At 44.3% G+C, this 22,073-nt stretch overlaps 1 protein-coding gene across 3 annotated transcripts in view; it reads right to left on the reverse strand.

Annotated features, from left to right (window-relative positions):
- The window catches only part of LOC137425293 (eukaryotic translation initiation factor 3 subunit C), a 67,808-nt gene that overhangs the window by 42,405 nt on the left and 3,330 nt on the right, over positions 1-22,073 (reverse strand). For all 3 annotated transcript variants that reach the window (XM_068113561.2, XM_078776462.1, XM_068113562.2), the window contains exons 4-13: positions 20,734-20,923; positions 20,440-20,565; positions 20,242-20,272; positions 18,832-18,920; positions 18,440-18,555; positions 18,007-18,142; positions 15,626-15,729; positions 15,215-15,356; positions 8,534-8,659; positions 8,350-8,443 (exon numbers count right to left, since the gene is read on the reverse strand). In XM_068113561.2, coding sequence (XP_067969662.2) covers positions 8,350-8,443; positions 8,534-8,659; positions 15,215-15,356; positions 15,626-15,729; positions 18,007-18,142; positions 18,440-18,555; positions 18,832-18,920; positions 20,242-20,272; positions 20,440-20,565; positions 20,734-20,923 — 1,154 coding nt within the window. The remainder of the gene's footprint in view (positions 1-8,349; positions 8,444-8,533; positions 8,660-15,214; positions 15,357-15,625; positions 15,730-18,006; positions 18,143-18,439; positions 18,556-18,831; positions 18,921-20,241; positions 20,273-20,439; positions 20,566-20,733; positions 20,924-22,073) is intronic.

Here is a 22,073-nt window from a genome sequence, read left to right on the forward strand (position 1 = left end):
GTAACTTGGAGATGAATGCTTACCTTCACCAAGGAAATTTATGTGACCATTTGCCTGGATCACACTGCAACATATGAAAGAAAGGCGATCACTTACTCTTGTTCGAAGGCTTCGAACATTCATCACATCAGAAGTTGCAGGACAACGACATTTTACCTGCAACCTCTGTGAAATGCGGGGACATATGTTATTACTTCACCAACGTCGGGGGAACCAGCATGGAGCTGCAAAAAACGGCTGTGCCCTTGTCACAACAGCTGTACACGATTCTGCTGGTTGCTCCTGGTAAGGACCATGAATGACCTGAACACCATGGTCCCAACATCATTGTGGATGCATCCGGCATCCCTGTTCCACATCTTGCTGGCCAATCAACATTACACCAACACTTGCTGCCCACTCATAATGAGGGAGGAGGCAAGTCGACTACAACTGGGCGAAGGCCTTGTTCAAGGAATCATTATGGTTCACAGCAAGAGTGGCAAGAATGCTACATGGAGAGCAGGGTCAGTCTATGACTCCGCACCGTTACCACAACAGCGAAATCCTACACGAAGTAGTGCAGGTGTTCATAAAGACAGAAGAAAATGTTTCATACCTGAATTCAAACACAAGTGATCAGCCCTTCCTTTCAAACAAAGTCAACATTTGTGTGGAGGCAAACGTTTTTGCCAGATGGTGCAGATGCTTTACAAAACTTGAAAATGAAGTGAAATTGTTGTATCTTGGTGATGGTGAAGTGTTGTTTTGAAAATATATTTGTGATGCAAATGCAATAGATTGAACAATATGGAAGGAGTCAATGACCAACGAAATGTTTTGTGATTCTTACAGGATGACGGTGTATGCCTAAGGGAATTTGATTACCAAAGTTATGATTATTTACTTATACTTGTAATGATGTTTACTTGTAGTGATTGATTTATTTACTTATACTTGTAATGATGTTTACTTGTAGTGATTGATTGTTTACTTATATTGATGTTTAGATTAATGGTTAATATAAACAAAAACAAAAAGATGAGGGAATTGTGGAAGTGTAACTCAGTGTAACTTATTGATTGGCACTGGTAACTCTGATTAAGAATGGTAACGAAGCAGATAGACGATTTCGTAAATGAATGCCAAGAATGTGCACGAACATGGTAATCTCTTGTCCACCTGGTCACAGCCCCAGGCTGGAGCACCCCCCTATCGTTTGGTAAATGGAACTCGCAGCAGGAGGGGAGCGAGCTGGTGCCAGGACTCGTGCATGCATGACCTCGGGGCATTAGCGGAGAAGGGATTAGCGCGACAAGGCCCATAAAAACCAGAGCAAACTATGAGTCAGGAGACTTGTCACCAGAAGCTCTGACCTACGGAACGGAACGGAACCCTGTGAACAGCGCTGAGAGAGAGCACTCATCCTCAGAAGCCCTGCACGACGGAATGAACGCGTACCAGGAGTTCGGCGCTGCAGCCGAACAAGAAGGACCATGCGGATAGAGTTAACCTGGTCCATTGAGTTAAACGATATTATTTGGTAATGGAATGAAGTGAATAACCAGTTAATAATAAAGTCATGACCTTTTGTAAAACCTGTTTCCGACCATTGGCGTCTTGAGTCTCACCCCACCACTTCCACTACAACTGATAGGCTGAAACTGCATCCATACCTTAACCAAATTCTAATCAGTTTGTTCTTATCACCTACCAAACTCATCCACAACTTTTTGAAATATCATGCTATATATCTCCTCACGACTTCCGGTCCCTCGAGCGACGGGGCTTGCTTCGATCTCTCCACGGCATCAAAGTTTGAGTGTTTTCCCGTTCGTTTCTTTGTCAAATTTCCGCTGCGTATTTTGTTGTGTATGTGTTATTGTGTGTTTCTATTTGGTTTTGGTTTTGTAGTTTTGCAAATTTGTGTGTAATTAGTCGTTTCTTTGTTCGCGCCTCGTGCGGTCTGGTGTCTCGTGCGGCCTCCTCGTCTCGACTTGTGCCCCGCCCCCTATATCTCGTTTTTCTTTCACCTCTGCTCCTGCTTTCTCAAATCCATGTTCTCACTTAGAGACTTTTCCCAGATTGTTTTTCATGGTTTTGTTTAAATATTTATTTAAATATGTTTAAACCGCAGCCGTGATGCTGACGCCCCCCCCCTCCCCCCCAGAATTTCCATGTTTTAAACGTTTCCCAGTGTGTACCCTGGATAAGAATAGGTACGCCGTATCCCTGCGTGTCCTAGGAGGCGACTAAGAGGGTTGGCGTCAGGAAGGGCATCCGGCCATAGAAACATTGCCTCAAAAAGAGAACCATGACAATTACAACTACATGTGGGCAGGGTACAGCCCGAAGTGGAGATCGGTTTCTGAGGTTTGGGACATGGAATGTAGGGACAATGACAGGGAGATCAGGAGAAGTGGTGGAAGTATTGGTCAGAAGAAGAGTGGACATATGTTGTGTGCAAGAGACGAGATGGAAGGGAAGTGGTGTGAGAATGGTGAAGGGTAGGCAGGGACAGAAATACAAGTTTGTGTGGCAAGGGTGCCCGGAGGGCGTGAATGGTGTTGGTGTCCTGTTTTCTGAGGAGTTTGTAGACAGTGTGGTGAGTGTGACTAGAGTGAGTGATCGGTTGATGATGGTGAAAATGATGATTGGAAAGCTCTTGGTGAACGTCATCTCGGGATATGCTCAGCAGGTTGGTCGAAGCGATGAAGAGGACGACAAGTTCTGGTGTGCAATAGAGAAGCTGATGGAAAACGTGAAAGATGAGGAAGTTGTTGTGGTAGGAGGAGACCTAAATGGACATGTGGGAAGGAGTATGGATGGTTTTGACGGAGTTCATGGGGGTTACGGATATGGTGTGAGAAATGGAGAAGGTGAAAGGATTTTGGAGTTTGCTGATGGAGCTGATTTGTTGATTTGTAATACTCAGTTCCAGAAAGAGGATAATAAGCTTGTTACATACACGTCAGGTGGGTCGACGACAACCGTTGACTACCTGATGGTGCGTAGGCGAGATAGGGGGCACCTCCGGGACACAAAGGTGATCCCGGGGGAGGAGGCTGTTTCACAGCACCACTTGGTTGTCTGCGACGTAAGGGTGAAAGGTGCGAGGAGAGCTCGGCGGGTGAAGTACCAACCGAGAATGAAGGTGTGGAGGTTGAAAGAGGTGACAGTAAGGGAGGCATTAAAAGAGAGGCTGAGTAGGGTCGAGGATGATGTGGTTGAGCTTGAAAGTGGTTGGATGTCAATGAAAGCTCGTCTGTTGGGAGCCGTTGGTGAGGTATGTGGATGGACAAAAGGACCACCGAGGCACTCGGAAACATGGTGGTGGGATGATGAAGTTGGAAAGAGGATTGACAAGAAGAGGAAGAAGTTCAAGGAGTGGCAGAAGGCGAAGGGTACGGGAGCAGAAACAGCAGAGCATGAAAGTTATAAGGCAGCCAGGAAGGCTGCAAAGAAAGAGGTAGCAAAGGCGCAGGAGGCATCTATCTATAATTCCAGTAATCTCTGTGTGTATGTTTGTATGTTTGTATGTTTGTATGTTTGTCTGTGACCGCTGTTTCTCGACAACCACGGGTCCGATATACTTTAAACTTGCCAGGTATATTGCTGGGGACCCGAGGATGTGCCTTTTCAATGTTTCATATTAATCGGAGAAGTAGTTACCGAGCTATGTCCAAAAAACGATTCAACCAATCAGAGAGCAGCGAGCTATCACGTGTGCCGAACGTGGCGAACAGTTGGACCAAACCATTTCATGTAAATAGAGGGGGGGGGATTGTCACCGTACTCGCAAGCCGTTCGCTTTGGACCAAACCATTTCATGTAAATAGAGGGGGGGGATTGTCACCGTACTCGCAAGCCGTTCGCTTTGGACCAAACCATTGCATGTAAATAGAGGGGGGGGGATATACAGTGAACTGGTACTCAATTAGCCGACCTCGGAAGGATGACAGGCTGAGTCAACCCCCCTGGCGTTAATTCAGCGATCGACCGGGATTCGAACCCAGGATCCTAGGATCCTAAGCCGGCACCCTAGCCGCTAGCGAAACACCAGGGTTGAAGAGATAAAAGCAATGAAGGGTAGAAAAGCGGGAGGGCCGACAGGAGTTGTGGGAGATATGTTGAAGGCAGCAGGAAGTTGGGGGTGTGAAGAGAATGACAGAGATCTGTAATCTGGTGGTGAAAGAAGGCCGCATTCCAGTGGATTGGGAACTGAGTACCCTCGTCCCTCTATACAAGGGGAAAGGTGACCCTCTGGAGTGTGGCTCGTATCGAGCGATAAAGTTATTGGAGCATGGAATGAAGGTATTGGAAAGGGTGTTGGAGAGGAGGATAAGGAAGAAAGTGAAGATCGACGAAATGCAGTTTGGATTCATGCCAGGAAGAGGAACGACAGACGCGCTTTTCATTGTGAGGCAGTTGCAGGAGAAGTACATGGAGAAGAGGAAGAAGTTGTTTCTTGGGTTTGTTGATCTGGAGAAAGCATTCGATCGGGTTCCACGCAAAGTATTGACATGCGCATTGAGGAAGTTAGGAGTGGAGGAATGGTTGATCAGAGTAGTGATGGCAATCTACAAAAGAGCGTGCACAGCTGTAAGGACGAAGGACGGGAACAGTGGTGAGTTTGAGGTGAAGGTGGGAGTGCATCAAGGGTCGGTACTAAGTCCACTACTATTTGTAGCTGTGATGGAGGTGCTGGCTCAGAACGTAAAGGAGGGTTTACCGTGGGAGTTGTTGTATGTAGATGATCTGGTGTTGATTGCGGAAAGTATGGATGGACTGAAGGAAAAGATGAACACGTGGAAGGAATGTATGGAGACAAAAGGTCTGAAGGTGAATATCAGAAAGACGAAGGTGATGGCAAGTGGTAAAGCATGTGGTGAGGTGGAAAGAACTGGGAAGTGGCCCTGTGCTGTGTGTAGGAAGGGTGTCGGAGTGAACTCCATTCAGTGCACAATGTGCGCTGAGTGGGTTCATCAAAAATGTAGTGGTCTGAGAGGGTCATTAACCAGTGTGGCAGCTACATTCAAATGTAAGGTGTGCACAGAGGGAGCTGCAGATGGAGGAAATGTTGAGTTGGATCTTGGAGACGGCGTGAAGCTGGAAGGTGTGAAAACATTTTGCTACCTCGGAGACATGCTGAATGGAGAAGGTGGATCAGACTCGGCAACAGTTTCTCGAGTGAGATGTGCATGGAAGAAGTTTCGGGAATTGAGTGGCGTGCTGATGATGAGGGGAGTGTCGTTGAAGCTGAAGGGAAAGGTGTATGCTGCATGTTTGAGAAGTGTTATGATTTATGGGAGCGAGACATGGGTAATGAACGTAGAGCAGCAACGAAGGTTGGAAAGGGTGGAAATGCGAATGGTTCGACGGATGTGCGGAGTATTGTTGAGAGAGAGGAAGACAAATGATGAATTGCGAAAGATGATGGGAATAGAGCCTGTGATTGATGCTGTGAAGAGGAACAGGTTGAGATGGTTTGGTCATGTGTTGAGGAAGGATGAAAGTGACTGGTTGAGAAGAGTGATGGAAATGAATGTAGAAGGAAGTAGAAGACGGGGAAGACCGAGAAAGACTTGGCTGAAGATGGTGGAAGAAGAAATGCGGGCAAGGGGGTTAACAAGGAGAGATGCAGAAAATAGGGCAAAATGGAGAAGATTGTCATGGGGACTGCAAGGCTAACCCCCCGCTCTAGCAGGGAAAATGGCCTTTTAAAATGCATGTTGTTGTTGTTGTATGCTATATATCGTTTTGGGCCCCATCTCTCAATGATGAATATTCACTTAAACAATCTCGTATCTAGATTTGAATCTGGATCTTCACCAAAATCGAATCAATTCGTCCTCGTCAAACACCCAACCTATCCACCAAGTTTCGTCCGAATCCGTTCATAACTTTTTGAGATATCCTGCTCCCAGACAACGAGACAGGAGTGAAAACATACAGTCACGTGAAAAAGTAAGTACACCCCATGTAAAGTTTTGACTTATTTCAACATATTTCAACATACAGCTATTTGATCTTCATTTCAACAATATTGATCGATAAAGGTGATATAATATAACAAATATCATGAAACATTTACATTTTGCAGTCCATTGTATAATTTAAATAAACATAAATGCAAATTTCACATGTGGAAAAAGTAAGTACACCCTTGGCCCTAATAGGTGGTATTTCCCCCTTTGGCAGAAACAACCTCAAGTAGGCGTTTCTTATAACTGTCTACCAGTCTCTGACATCGACTGGGAGAAATTTTTGCCCACTCCTCCACGCAGAATTATTTCAGCTGTGCGATGTTTGAGGGTTTCTTGCATGCACAGCTCGTTTCAAATCCCCCCACAACATCTCGATGGGATTTAGATCCGGGCTTTGACTTGGCCATTCCAGAACCCTCAATTTCTTTCTTTTCAGCCATTCCTTGGTGGATTTACTGGTATGTTTAGGGTCATTGTCATGTTGCAAGGTCCACCTTCGGTTGAGCTTCAACTTTCTGACAGATGGCCTCACATTATCCTCAAGCACCCTCTGGTACAATGAAGATTTTCATAGTGGATTCTATGATGGTGAGCTGCCAAGGCCCTGATGCAGCAAAGCTGCCCCAAACCATAATATTTCCACCACCATGCTTTACAGTTGGTATCAGGTTCTTGTGGTCAAATGCTGTCTTTGGTTTTCGCCAAACATGTCTTCTGGTACTGTGGCCAAATAGCTCTACCGTTGACTCATCTGTCCAGAGCACATTGTTCCAGAAGTGCTGGTCTTTGCCTATGTGTTCATTGGCAAAATTTAGTCTTGCTCTGATGTTCTTTCTGGACAGCAAAGGTTTCCTCCTGGCACACCTCCCATGGTAGATCAAATTTGTGCAGCCCCTTTCTCATGGTAGACTCATGCACTTTGACATCAACAGTGGCAAGCACTATCTGTAGGTCCCGTGATGACATTCTGGGGTTCTTAAGAGACTTCTTTCAGCATCTTGCGGTCTGCTCTCAGGCTGAACTTGCTGGGGCGGCCTGGCCTGAACAAGTTCGCAGTTGTTTGGAATCTTCTCCACTTGTAGATGATCTTCCGGACAGTCGAATGATTGATTTCAAATTGTTTGGAGATCTTTATAAATCCCTTCCCAGACTCATAGGCATCTATAACCTTCTTTCTGAAGGCCTCAGATAGCTCTTTTGATTTAGGCATGGTGATGCCGCACACTTCAACAACAAAGAGCAAACCAAACGAAATATCTGAGGTTTAAATAAGACAGGTTTCTCCAAGATCCTCTCCAACGATGTTCTAATCATTTGCACCTGAGCTGGTGCACCTGATTCTAATTTTAGGTATTTGAAGTAGTGATAAATGTAGGGGTGTACCTACTTTTTCCACATGCGAAATTTGCATTTATGTTTATTTAAATTATACAATGGATTACAAAATGTAAATGTTTCATGATATTTGTTATGTTATATCACCTTTATCTATCAATATTGTTGAAATGAAGATCAAATAGCTGTATGTTGAAATATGTTGGAAAAGTCAAAACTTTACATGGCAGGTGTACTTACTTTTTCACGTGACTGTAAACCTCGTCCACATTCACTGGCAGAGGTAATTAGGCACAAAGCAATCTCAAAACAATTCCAACTAGAACGGGCACTCGGTAGAGCGCATACCTTCGCCGCAGCTACTGTTCTGTACTTGGCATGGGAGTGTAGGGAACAGAACAGTGAACAGTTTGGTGCTGATTTCATGCAAATCGGATAAGAATTGACCGAGTTATGACAAAAAACGCACATTTTGCAAGGTCGTGACCCCCCTGACCTTTGACCCCCAACCGCTAACAAGGGTAATGTCTTCACTGGGTCATGTCGTATATCACAAGATCGGGCATTGAATTCTGAACATTTTGGCATTAGTTGCATGCCAATTGGATAAAAATTGACCGCGCTATGGTAAAAATACGATTTTGACCTTTTCGTGACCTTGACCTTGACCTTTGACCCGATTGCTCCCAAAATCTAATCAAATGTGTCCCGTATAATAACCAATCATCCCACCAAATTTCATGCAATTCGGTTGAATACTTTTTGAGTTATGCGAATAACATACACACACACACACACACACACAGACATACAAATAAATACACAGCGATCAAAACATAACCTTCCGCTTTTGCGAAGGTAATGAGGCAAAAAATCAAATTCCATATAAACGGCCTTCAGCCACAGAGGCATAAAATTACAGCAGGACTGATGCCATCCTTTGGTTGTGACAAAATGATGGAGAGTTGATATTGAATTGGGATTGCATCCAAATTGTGTCAAAGGCAAGCACAAGTGAGCAAAAGAAGCACGAGTGAGCAAAATGTACCTTGAGAGTGAGCATCCGTATTCTGCATTATCTTGGTAAACTCCTCATCCATCCGCTCAACAAAACTCAGAATACATCCTCGTACTCTGTACTGCTGTGAGGTTGAAAGGACAAGAAGGTATCGATGTAGCTCGACACGTCATCACAGAACAGAGATCAAAGGCCAGGGTTCGCACTTAGATACCTTCTCGGGATCACCGACATTCTCAGATTCTTCTGCAATGTGGTCACCCACGGCGATCTCCTCATGATCAAACAGGGTCTCCATCAAATCCTCAATACTGGTGAGGCTTTTCTTCCACATCTCAGGCTGTTTGAGCAGAAACAACAGTGCATGCAAAATATGGTACAGGGAGGAGGATTTTAAGAGAAGAGTTTCCCCCTCAATCTCAGTCACACATCTCTTAATATCATATTATTGTGGTGCAAAGGCAATCTACATATTGCATACATGAAAATGTCAAAATTTCTGAACTATCAACATGCATCCTTCCACATTCTCCTACTTAATACCCCACTTATCCATATTTTCCTTTTATTCCAATTTCCTCAACTCCACCATACCCCTTCGCTGGAGATGACACCTAATGAATATTGAAGTTGAGAAGCTCGAGTATGCACCCAAGCAAATGACAAATGCAGATTTTTCGGTTTTTTTATTTATGTGGTGTGTATTTGGAATATCCATGAAAACAAATGCTACATTAAGCTGAAATTCCAAGTTAAAACACCAAATACAGTACGTACTGTGTTCATTTGCAATTCATACAAAGGAAAACAAAACTAGCAATGGAATGGTAGGTTATGGGGATTACAAACTCTGACGAGCTCAGAATAACAGACCAAAGAGCTAATGCCAGCACACACGGCTGGGAGATGTTTCAAGTTTTGTAGGGGATGAGGAAGGGCATCTAATAGGATCAAAGAGGAAGTATTTATGTGAGATATCCCATTACAGACCCAAATCCTTTGCCTAATCCTAAAGCTCTCAGGTTGCTCTCTAGATTGAAGATATTTGGCCTTGTCCACAGTCATCATTTAAATAGCTGTTTATACTATTACTGCAGTCAGAAAACCAAGAAAGCAGCATTGACAAAGCGGTCACACCTATGGTATGCAAATAAAGGATGTACAGAGAAAACTGACACTACAAACCTTTTAGGAGATAAATGTGTGGTGGTTACGGAAACAGCCGTGAAATCCAAAGGCAAACAGACAAATCCGAGTGTGTATTCGACATGAAAGGATATCAAGATAAGGATGGGGGTAAAAAAACACCACACAAAGGAGGTGCCATGCACCCTCTGTGGCCTGCAATAGCACTGCTGGCCAGTCTAAACACAAGCCCCATGTGTGGATTTGTGATGACAGAATATCATGATTAAGCACCAGAAGTAAAATAAAATAAAAAGCAAAACGGACGAGCTTCAGTAGGATGTAACGGTGCAGTCTAGAGAGAGTTCACATGCCAGGGTTATGCATCGTGATCCTTCGAACCTTCTCCAATGGGATGAACCAAGTCGTGTTTGTGTACGTTTGTCCACCATGACAACTTGAATTCAAATATCTTGGTACAAATCCGATATAGTGCACCACTTCAAAGTTCCTGTCGTTTGTGTTCATTATGACATCCTTAAAATACGGTAGGGTTTGCTGTTCGGAATATGAATGAATGATCGTTTTAAGGCCATTTTCCCCGCTAGAGCGGGGGTTAGCCTTGCGGGCCCCATGACAATCATGGTTCCCTGTTTGAGGCAATGTTTTTATGGCCGGATGCCCTTCCTGACGCCAACCCTTGGTCACGCTCTTACGATGCGCAGGGATACGGTGTACCTATTATAAATCGGGGTACACACCGTGATCATTCATCCCAGCAAGCTGGTACTCAATTTGCCGACCTCGGAAGGATGACAGGCCGAGTCAACCCCCCTGGCGTTAATTCAGCGATCGACCGGGATTCGAACCCAGGATCCTAAGCAGGCACCCTAACCGCTAAGCCAACACCAGGCTAATTTGCATGATTTGCAATTTTTTTTCACTGCCAGACAGGCAGACAGAGTAAAACAATTATCTCACTCCTCTCTGGTCATGCGCGATCAGAACAAATTCAAAGCCAAAGTACTGCAATACAGCAAACTTGTCTTTATATTAATGTTCTGATTCGTGTTCAAAATATAACATTCAATTTAAACAAGGAGAGGTTGAGGGCCAGGTATGAGCAACTTAGCGAAGAAGCGGAAGGTTTAGAGGAGGGGAAGTACAGAGAGGCATTTAGGGGAATTGCAGAAGTGTTGTGTGGAAGGACGTCAGGAAAGGGAATACAACGTCAAAGGATAGAAACCAGGTTTGGTGAACTGAGGAAGTATTTGTTGCTGTGGTATAGCCCCAGACAGTTCTCTTGAACGAGCTCGCGGCACGTAGACAGCCGATTGATCTTCCAAGAGCGACTTAGAGATCCCCCACATCCAGGATGGCATACCCCCACTTTCACAAAGTCAGGACCACAACAGAGTTGGAGAGTGAGAGAGAACGAAAGAGAAAAAGTGAGAGACAAGAGGGAAAGGGCCGGTCTATGGGGACCAACCGGCACTCGGAGGTAGTAGTGTAGGTAGTTGGTGAAAAGGATAGAGAAGATCAAGGATAGATGGAAGCAACCAGATGCAGGGTTGCCACACCTGTATGGGCAAAATAAGAAAGCAGCAAGGAGAGCTGTAGGTAAGACAAGGAATGATATGGAAGAGGAGGTACACAACAATTTGGAAGAGGGTGATGGGAAGGAGATTTATAAAATGGAAAATTGGACATGAAGGGTGGGGTGGGGAGGTCGATTTATGAAGGCTAGTGATGGTGGTGAGAGGCTAGTGACAGAGAGGGGGCAGTATTTAAAGTGTGGGGAGTATATTTTGGGGGAGCCGTTGAACTGGGATGGGGGCGGCGATAAGCTAGAGCTGTCGTGTTATGTAGAGGGAAAAGTGGAGTTCGTGGAGATCAGAGGAGGAGGAGATGTGGACAGCATTGAAGAGAATTAAGAAAAGGAGAGTGTCAGGCATTGATGAGGTGTATATAGAGATGATAATTGCAGTGGGATAAGTCAGAGTCAGTTTGAGGAAGAAGCTGTGGAATGTATTTTTAGAGAGGGTTCAATTCCATTGGAGGGCAGGGTCAATTGTGCTGATATGGAAGAAAAATGGCGATGTTCAAGATCCAGGGAAGTACAGCGGCATTATGCTCCTAAGTCATGTCATGTCATGAAGGTACTGAAGAGAATTCTGGACGGGAGGATAAGGAAGAGTGTGGAGATGGAGATCGGAGAAGAGCATCAGGAGTTTAGAAAGGGTAGGAAATGACAAATGGAATGTTCACTCTGAAACAGCTGGTGGAGAAGAGGTTGGAGGTGCAAGGGCAAAATGGCATTACGATTTGTGGACCCTGAGAAGGCCTACAACGCTGTCCTGAGAGAGATGGTAATGGCGACACTGAGATGGAAGGGAGTGCGGAAGCAAAAGTTAGGTTAGTGGAAGGGAACGAAGGGAAGACTTTTGGTTGGCCTTAGAATGTCGGAGGAGTTCAGTGTGAACATCGGTTTGAGGCAGGGAAGCTCTCAGCCCACTCATGTTTATCATGGTGATGGAGCTGGTAAGCAGGATGGTAAACACGAGGGGTATTCTTGGGAGGATGTTGCATGCAGACGATCTGACTGTGGCGGAGAGTAGGTGGGAGATGCAGGAAGTACGAGGGGAGTGGAAGGAGGCATTTGGGAAGCATGGGCTGAAGAAGAGTATGGAGAAGACCGAGGTGATGTGCGACGGGCAGCAGAGAAAATATGAAGATCAGGTTGAGGGGAAGGAGATGAGACAGGGCAATAGATTTGAATATCTGAGGGGAATAGTGACTGGGGATGGTAAGTCGGAAGCAGAAGTGCAGAGTTCAGATTTCAGGATTCGGGTGGGTGCAAATGCATGGTGTGTGGAAGAATCAAGGAAATTGAAAGGGAAGTTTGTCATGTGTGTAATGCCAGCCTACCTTTGCAGTCTGGAAACGGCGGAACTAACAGACAAGTAGAACGGCACTCGGTAGAGCGCATACCTCCGCCAGGCTGAACAGTTTATGTTTTGTATCCCACTGATAGGCCGGATCTAGATTCGGACCTGAACCAAAATCGAATCGGCTTGTTCTTGACGCCAACCCAATTCATCCACCAAGTTTTGTCACAAGTCGTCCACAGGATTTTTGAAATATCATGCTATATATCGTTTTTGGTGCTACCAAATTCGAGTCATTTCGTCCTTGTCACATACCCAACCACTCCACCAGATTTCATACGAATCCATCCACAACGTTTTTGAGATATCCTGTTTGCAAACAGAAAAACAAGACATACAGGGGTGAAAACATAACCTCCATGTACCTTTGGTGGCAGAACTAACAACAGAGGCTGAAGGTTTGGGAGAACAACTGCATCAGAGTATGATTGCGGGAGTGAAGAGGGTGGATGAACTGAGGGAGGAGATTGGTGTGCAGATGAGCTCGACGGGGAAATTGTTGAAATGCCGGCTGAGATGGGTTGGGCATTTAGTGCAGATGGGGGAAGAGAGAATGGCAAAGAGAGCGGATAGGTTGAGGGAGAAAGGTAGGAGAAAAAGAGGTAGATCGTGGTTGAGATAGGATTGTGAGAGGAGGGTCATCAGTAAGGAGGGGTGGTTGGAGAGTTGGCCAAGGACAAAAGGAAGTGGAGGAGTATCGTCGTCAAAGCAGGGTATAACTCATGTGGTATAACTCATTATAAGCTTGGTGCCCTTATAAAAGGAAGAGGAGAAGAAGAGTTCCTCGATCATAAACTGATAAGACAGAAGGACGGACGGACATGAACCGGTGGCCTAACCCCGCGTTGCCCTTCGCGTGCATGCGTGGGGTAGTTACATTCCAGACAGAAGCACAGCAAAAATGAGCCAACATTTTGAGCCAATAAAACAACCTACAGGTTGAAGTAGACAGCAATAACTGAAAATCAATGAAGAGGGAGGTAAAAGATTAGCACACTGCTGCAGGTGCATTTTCATGATAATGTAATGAAGGTTCTGGGTTTGCTTACAGAGAAAGGAAAAGGAAAGCCTCATGAGATGGTTTACAACCAAGCTTTTGGTACATACTTTGCTGTCCAAAGTACAACTCATGATTCACACAGCCATGTAAGACCAAATATCCAGGAATTTTCCAGGCCACAAAAGTTGTTTTCCTCGACTTTTAACACAAATGGTTTATGAGACATTGGAATAAACCACAAGGAGGAAACCTTGTTTATTTTCCATTATTCCAGAAAATATTTTGGTAACTTGAAACAACCGTCCGCTTCGGGAGCAGCCTGGGGACGGGAGGGATTGCTGGGGTAATTTTACTTTGTGCAGCAGCTAATAACCCCCTCTACCTGAAGCAGAGGTCAGTAAACCACTTGCACTGTGGCACGCGTACAGGCAAAATCCGCGAGTAGTCTCACCACTCCTCACAAGACCAGAGCATTCACGACCCCTTGCGTTTTATGCGCATTTCTTTACTTGGCGGATACTGCACTCGTTAATGCCATAATGTCCGCTCAGTGATGCCGCGTATTCTTGTCTTGACCAAGCTTATCCAAAACCTTCACTTTGTGTGTCAAAGACAACACTTTCCTTGACGTTTTTGCACTTGGTTCACCACCAGAATGTTTTCCTCATGGGAGCCATTGCTAAAAATCACCAAGGGCAATAATAACTGAAAACAAAGGAACCGATTACGCTTGCACAGAACGCACATTTGACGTGGAGTACTGCAGTACAGCATGTACTGTACACACTGTGGTTCACATTTACCACCTGCATAGCAAAAGCCCTGTTGATTTACAATTATACATGTGAAGTCAGTCAAAACTGCGGTAAAGTCCCAGGGGTCAAATAATATTGGTAAATGGATAAATGCCAGAGGCCATCAACACAATTATGACAGAGAATAGAAGAATATTGGAGGGGATTAACTCAGGAATAATTTAGCAACTAAATTAGCACCACGTGATCAATCCATTAATGGGGTTAGGATTAGCTCCATGTACGTCCAGACTGAGGAACTATTTTGATGAGTCTTTCATGGTAAATCCCTGGTGGAGGTTAAAATTGGTAACTGTCTTTTGTGTTCTCTTAAAGAGAACAGCAACATTCGCAATCCCAACTGGGGCTTGGCAGATATTTATATTTGCACAATTTTCCAGGAGCTTCAAGGACTGTGCAAACACTGTGTGGTAAACAACAACACCACCAACAACAAAACAGTTAAAACCTGTGCCCAAGTTTGAGACCAAGTCGAAGCTTATCTTCAGCCAAGTTAGAAAGGGGCTGCATAACATTTAATTTGAGAGAGGAAGAAGGGTACATGTTTGGAGAGAGTGGTGTATATGGGAGTGTAGCAGAAAAAGGAGATAGTAACAAGGGGGGAGGCAGAAAGGAAGGGGAGTTTGTGGAACATACAATGAATGGGTGGGTAAGAGGGGTAGGAGGGTAAGGGGAGAGGGTAGAGGGAGTCAAAGATTCACCAGATCATGTGACATGCGATAAAGAAGAGCTCCCAAATACTGGAAAGTTTTAACAATTCTGGCAAAACTCTGACCTTCCTCCCACCTTTGCGAACTCAGCAGAAACAACCATTCAAAGCACTCAACTACCCGTGACTCCCACAGAGATAGGGTCAAATATGTAAAATCAATCCCACAAGCTTGCACATTACTGTGGGTTAGAAAGGTTATTCTTCATTTTTGACGGACTGATGGAAGGAAGGACATAGCCAAATATTGAAGCGGCTCCGCCGCTTAAAAATAGGTAACTAGTTTCATTAATGTCACCTTCATGCAGGCAGCTAGGTTGCTGTTGTAGTCAAACAATGATGATGTGATGTTGAACTTGATTTTTATGGTAGTTGCAGGGCCCAGATTATGTTGCTCTGATATGTGGTTGAGCTCGTTCAGCATCTCGACTTGTCCAATCCTGAAAGCAAACCACACCCACAACTCAATAAAAATTTGTTTCCTCAATCAAAATGTAGAGAGAGGCACACGCTTGCATCGAGTGGGGGAGAGGGGGGCGCACATGCCGGGTGGGAAAGAGAGGCGCATGCACACGTCAGGTAGGGGATACAGGTGCGCACGCGTGAGGTGGGGGAGAGGGGGACACGCATGTGCCGAGCTCGGATGATGGGCGAGGCAAGAAGGAACGATGGAAAATGTGTCCAGTCTGTAAAATAGTTGCATTCTCACCGGTCTGTTCCCTTTTTCCCACGGGCCTGCATTATTTCCACAAGCTTCTTCAGCACAACCGCATGGTTTATCTCGGTGCCCTTTACAAACATCTTTGGCTTTTCCTGATGAAAACATACAAAACATAGCACAACCCATTGTATAACCTGTTACTTGAAATGGTTCAAAAACAATGCATTGCCAAGCAGTGCTGCCCCCCCCCCCCCCCCCCCCCCAAAATATGCAAGGGAAGTGGCATGCTGAGTCTCATGATTCAAACAGGCCATTTACATGTCTTTGCATCACACCTTTAGTGTGCTGACAATTGGCCATCAGTGACTCAGGCTTCCAAGAAGGGGGATGCAGACAAGGCACATTGACATATCCGTTCTCCCTCAATTTGCTTTGAGGCCAAGCCATTAAATTCTTCAAATAAGGTCTGTGGAGCAATGCCAGAAAGTTTTTTAAATGTTTTTTTTTTTTTTAACAGCGTAGCCTGTAGGGCAATGCCGTCTGGAACCACGTTTGTCTGTCCATCCGGCGTATGTATGTATGTATGTATGTATGTATGTATGTATGTATGTTCCTTCCACCAGTATTTTGCGGGTATATTCCCTTTAAAATACATTTTCTCTGCAACTGTTGGTCTGATCGACAATTTTCACCATAGGAGCGCCTCTTCCTGTAGAATTTGTAAATTATAGTTATGATGCCATTCATGAGCGTGATCTAGGGATAAATTGGTCGACAATTTTTTTTTTTGATGATGTCATCGGTCACATGGCTCGGCAGCATATCGCATAGGGAAATGTTTTTTAATCATTCAATATTTTTATGGCATTCTTTCCCGTAGAGAAAGATTGTCTGGAACAGACAGTCCCTCATTTACAAATTTGTTTGACCGGTGTATGTATGCATGTCCCTCACAAACGTCCATCAATCAGAGCTGAAGATCGGGTAACATGACAGCGGAACATAAGATCTTCCACTCAGCAGATCAAAGCCCAGTTACGCCGCTGTTAGATTATTGGTCTCGTTTTACTGCCACTCATCTTATGCAGCAATTGGAAACAGCTCCACTTCATAGTGTGTATGTTCGTGAATGAACGGACAGCGGTTCGAGTTACAATTTCCATGTATATATTTTCACACACCAAGTAAATAACACACTCTGAGCCTCCAAGCAAGCCCAAGGTTTGATCTGTCCTTCGGCGCCATGACGGTACGTGGTGTAGCAGTGTAATGAGCAGGATTCTTTTTTTTTTTTTAACCGGCAAGAGTGCACTGATGGCTTTTCAAGTCATTTTATCAGGCGCATAATGTGTACTTGAAGATGGGTGATAGAGGCAGTTAAACTAGGCAATTTCGACCAACAGTGCAAAGGCCTTACTTCCACTAATTAACCTGTACCCACTGAGCTGTATATATAACTGGAACGCACCTGCAGCATGCCTTCACGGGGCAAGCAGCCTCCTTGTTGGAATATCCTTCCCTCGCTAGAACGCGTGAGGTACAGATATAGCCGAGTGTGTGATAAGGTATTTACTTTATCGGGTTCCGTTGACAGATTGATTCACATTTATTTTCCTCTTTTGTTTGTTTTATATTGGAGCCTTGTAATAGAGCTACGAAGGTGACTGACAAAACTGAGTCTGATTTTAGCAAGTCAGAAGTGTCTAGTCAAGTTGGTCTGCGAGAATAATTGAGTTTCATTTCAGTGCCTCAAGAAAATGGAATGAAAGTGGGGAGGAAGGGGGTTAAACTACAAATTGATAATCGTCCAGAAACAATTGCCGCATTGATTATCTTTTTTCAAGCAAGAAGAAAAGACGCACGCACGCACCACGCACCACGTAAACGCACACAGATGGTATTGGTGCTGTTGTTGTGACGGTAATGTTGAGGTAATATTAATTTTTCCGGGGCAATATTCACTTCAGAAACAAACAGCATTTCTCTGCACATCCTATTGTCATAACAGGAGGATTCACAGTTCACACACACCTTAACCAGAGGTACGATTATATTTATCCCATGGATCTGCGTGTTCTCTTGACAAAGTGCTTCCCCACATCAAATCCTCCCAGTCCGTTGTGCAGAAGTTCCGTGGGCTCGACTAGTTGCAATAGATTCCTTGACTGTTCATGATAGATTCACTACTTATGAAGAGCCAAAATATTACTGTAAAAAGTTATTAGAGAGGTATGGTGTGCTGAAGTATAGACAGTAAAGACCGTTAACTACATGGCTCCCAATTGGCGGTCCGCAGTCATTTACCATGACCTTTGCCGGTCTGTGGTGAGAAAAAGGTTAAGAACCACTGCTCGACAGTACACAACTTTAAAGTAAATAAAGATCTGCAAGAAAGAAAATTAACTAGTGTGAGAGCAAGTTAACCTCACCATTGATGCTCCAGAACGAACTTGTTTCCAACCACCCTCATCTGCTTCTTCCTCTCCCTCCACTTCAGGATCTTCTCTGCCTTTCACCCTCACGCGCCTCCCCTTGGACTTCTTTGTTGGTTTCTGTTCTGTATTTCTGTGATGGTAAAGGTGAGAGAAGTCAGGGCCTATTTATCAATCAAGTACAGATATGAAGATTGGGAGAAAATGGGGGTGGGGGTGGAATCAAAGAGATTGTGCGGAGAGGGAAGAAAAGTGAATGGAAAAAAAGAGGACAGAAGAGATGGAAATTAAGTGGAAGGGAGAAGATAATTCATTTCAGATGACTTCAAGTGGGCAAGTCAGTGTAGAAAATAAGGAGGAAAGGGATGGGTGAGGATGAGCAAGAAATAGTAATTGCTCGGGCAATCGTATGCAGGATAGCCAAACAAACTTTTTCAGAAATCTGAAGGCGAGAGGTGCACAGTGATCTGAGTCGGAGTCATCGGTGTCCGAACCGCTGCTGTCTGAAGACCACATGCCATCAGAATCACTTTCTTCATCCCCTTCCTGCAGATGGAAATGGAAAGCAAGACAAAATGAGGAAGGGTTTGGCTAATAAGGTGCAAAGTTTTCAACCGCACCTTTTCCTCCTTCCACTCAGATTAATGCCCAGAAAATTGAAAAAAAAACAAATAAATAAATAAATTGAGAGTAACTCTTCCCCAACATTGTAATGAATGGCTCCATTAATAAACTTGTTTATTAACGACAGCAAAACAGTTTCAATAGCAAAGTTGTCATGGTGAGAAATCGATCACAAGAAGGCCCAAGTGACACACTAACCTTTCCTTGGGGCTCCCTCAGCTTCTTCTTCAGATCACCACGAACGACCACTTCAGCGTCATCATCACTCTCGGAATCCTCGCCAGATCCTGCTCACCCTCAAAAACCTTACTCTCTATTCCAGATAATCATCTTGTACTACATTTGAGACTAAAGCCTATATGACATTTTTGTTTATGTTTATAAATATAATCGCATTAAAACAGATATTACCAAGATCGACAAGAGCACCCCTACAAACCAAATTTTATTTTTTACCATCAATTTGGTTAGCCCTGGTGTTGGGCTAGCGGCTAGGGTGCCGGCTTAGGATCCAAGGATCCTGGGTTCGAATCCCGGTCGATCGCTGAATTAACGCCAGGGGGGTTGACTCAGCCTGTCATCCTTCCGAGGTTGGCTAATTGAGTACCAGTTCACTGGTAATTCCCTGTTTGTCATTAAAGGCGGCAAAACGGGTTGGCGTCAGGAAGGGCATCCGGCCGTAAAACATTGCTTCAAAAAGGGGACCGAAAAACGACAACAACCACGGTTCCCGAAAAAGGCCAACCCCCGCTTTGCGGGGAAAAATGGCCTCTAAAGGTGGTTATTTTTTTTTATTTTTTTTTTGGGAATCTTAATCCAAAATGCAGAAATGTTCCACATTTGGAATGATGAGCAAGTAGGTATCAATCACACATCCCTTGATGTGAAATTAATTTTGCCCAGATTGGTGTTGGCTTAGCGGTTAGGGTGACGGCTTGGGATCCTAGGATCCTGAGTTCGAATCCCGATTGATCGCTGAATTAACGCCAGGGGGGTTGACTCAGCCTGTCATCCTTCCGAGGTCGGCAAATTGAGTACCAGTTCACTGGTAATTCCCTGTGTGTGGCAAGAGGCGACTAACAGGGTTGGTGGCAGGAAGGGCATCCAGCCATAAAACATTGCTTCAAAAAGGGGACCATGGTGCCTGAAAAAGGCCAACCCCTGCTCTGCGGGGAAAAATGGCCTCTAAAGGTGGTTCTCCCAAATGAAAAGGTTAATCAATTCCATGCACTCACATTTCCTAATCTACCTCATGAAGGCACCGTAGGTCATAAACCATCTCAGCCTTCAGAATAACTCAGAAGTAATATACATGCATTTATCTAGTTTGTGGTCAATACCGGATCCAGACCTTCAACTAAATCTAATCAATTTGTCCTCGTCTCACACCCAACCTATCCACATCCATCTATAACTTTGAGTTAACCTGCTCAGAGAGAGAGGGAGAGAGCGAGAGCGAGAGAGATGGACGTAAAAACATACATAACCTACGTCCACCTTTGGTGATGAACGTTCTACTTGAATCAGTCATACATATCGATTCCATATCAAGAATGCCTATCAAATAACCAGGAAAACCCAATTTCCTGCCATTCTAAAAGGTCTTACCTTCCCTTTCATCTTCAGACACAACAGGGTTCTGTAAAAACAGAAGGTAACTGGTTACCTCCGTCTCCGAAATAAAGTACAATAATATCCTGCTTTATTGAACATAATAATTTGCCACAGTAAAGGCCTTCCAGCCAAAGGTTACTGGATTTGCAAAGACATAAGCAGGACACACGACATTGCTGATGGCAGCCGGACCTCTCGATAAGCTTTGATCTCAGCCTCAAAGTCACGGTTGTAACGGCGTAGTTTTTGTCTCAAGCCACTGAGAGATCGCGAGTTGTTTTTGCTCATCTTCTTGCGGCCCTCCCGATCCTCCCATATCTACAGATTTAAAGGGGTTCAAAGGTCACAGCATTACTAGTATTCAAACACAATGCCGATCACAAAATAACGCAAACTGCGAAACTTAGCGCTCCAGCTAAATCTTCTTCAATGTTAAAATTTCCCAGCATCCATCAAACAAGCACGAGTTGAGCAAGGTCACCACACCTCTTGCACAAAGGTCTCGGTGTCGGCGAGGATGCGTGTGTAGAAGCGTGGAATTCCTTCTTTATCGATGATGCCCTTTGCTTTGATGAAGGCTTTCCCAAGGTTTTCAAACTCTTCCAGCACCTTAGTCATGTCTTTGATCTTCATGGCGTTCCTCATCATCTTTATGATATTTGTAAGTTCATCGAAGCTGCAAGCAACACACCATGGTTCCTAAAGCCACATACTCCACCACAGTTTCAAAATTTATTGTCCAATTGTGTTGGGAGGAAAATTCGAGGCTTTTTGTACCAAAACCAAGGCATGCAGCAAAATGAACCACGGAAATTGGTCTGGGTTTCTCCGGCATCTAACAAACCAAAATATTCAAATTATTGAAGCAAGACATAGACTCGAAGGAAATAAAATGGAACGCTCCAGAATGACAATTACCAGCAATAACTTATCTCTGCTCAATGAAGGATCAGCGGTGAACATCAGGGGAAGGAGGTCCAACAGGAAATGTCAGGAATCTCCAGAATGTGCAGGGAGCACAAAAAAAAAAAAAAAAAATCAAAAAAAATCAACAGCTAACATTTGATTCCTTGAGATGCCTTTAATGCACGGGTAGCACTCAACTACAGTGAAATAGCTCAGAGTATATCCAATACGTGTTATTTGAGGAACAAAGCAAACGGATTAAACCATGCAGGAAATAGAATGGCACTTGGTAGATTGCATACCTCTGCCAGGCTGATAGTGGGGGGCCGTGCATGGGTAATTTTTTCTTTTCATTTCAAATTGATGCAATAGTTTCGTTTTCAGTACCAATTTGAAGGTAAGGGCCGAAAGAACAATTTTGGGTTGAGTGTCAAGCACTCAGATAAAAAATGGGGCTTCTGGGGACGTGGGGGGTTCCTGACCCCCCCCCCCCCCCCACCGGCCTATGGGAAATATGGAAACTGTTATAACTTTTGATTGGATGATCCGATCTGAACATATGAGGTATGCATGGATTCAGGATCAGGAGTAGCAACTTGTATTTCAAGCATATTGCCCATAGAAGAAATAATTTTGCCAGTATCGGTGCATATCCACAAAAAAGACCAAGGGTCATAAACCGGTAAGCCGAAACATGTTTAAAAATAATAATAAACTGGACAATTATACTCGGGCCCAATGATATCGTGACATTTTTATTTATCTTTTAACTGTGCTACGATATGGTGGTGAGTAACTGCTTAGACAATTGCTTGAATAACTCCTTGAACAATAATTTTAATAAGAAAGTGGCTAACATATCGACCATATATACATGTCAGTATTGGAAATTGTTCTGGTCCAGCTACTTCTCGCATTTG

Source organism: Myxine glutinosa, chromosome 4 (genome assembly GCF_964187855.1).
Source record: "Myxine glutinosa chromosome 4, kmMyxGlut1.1, whole genome shotgun sequence".
Taxonomy (NCBI): Eukaryota; Metazoa; Chordata; class Myxini; order Myxiniformes; family Myxinidae; genus Myxine; species Myxine glutinosa.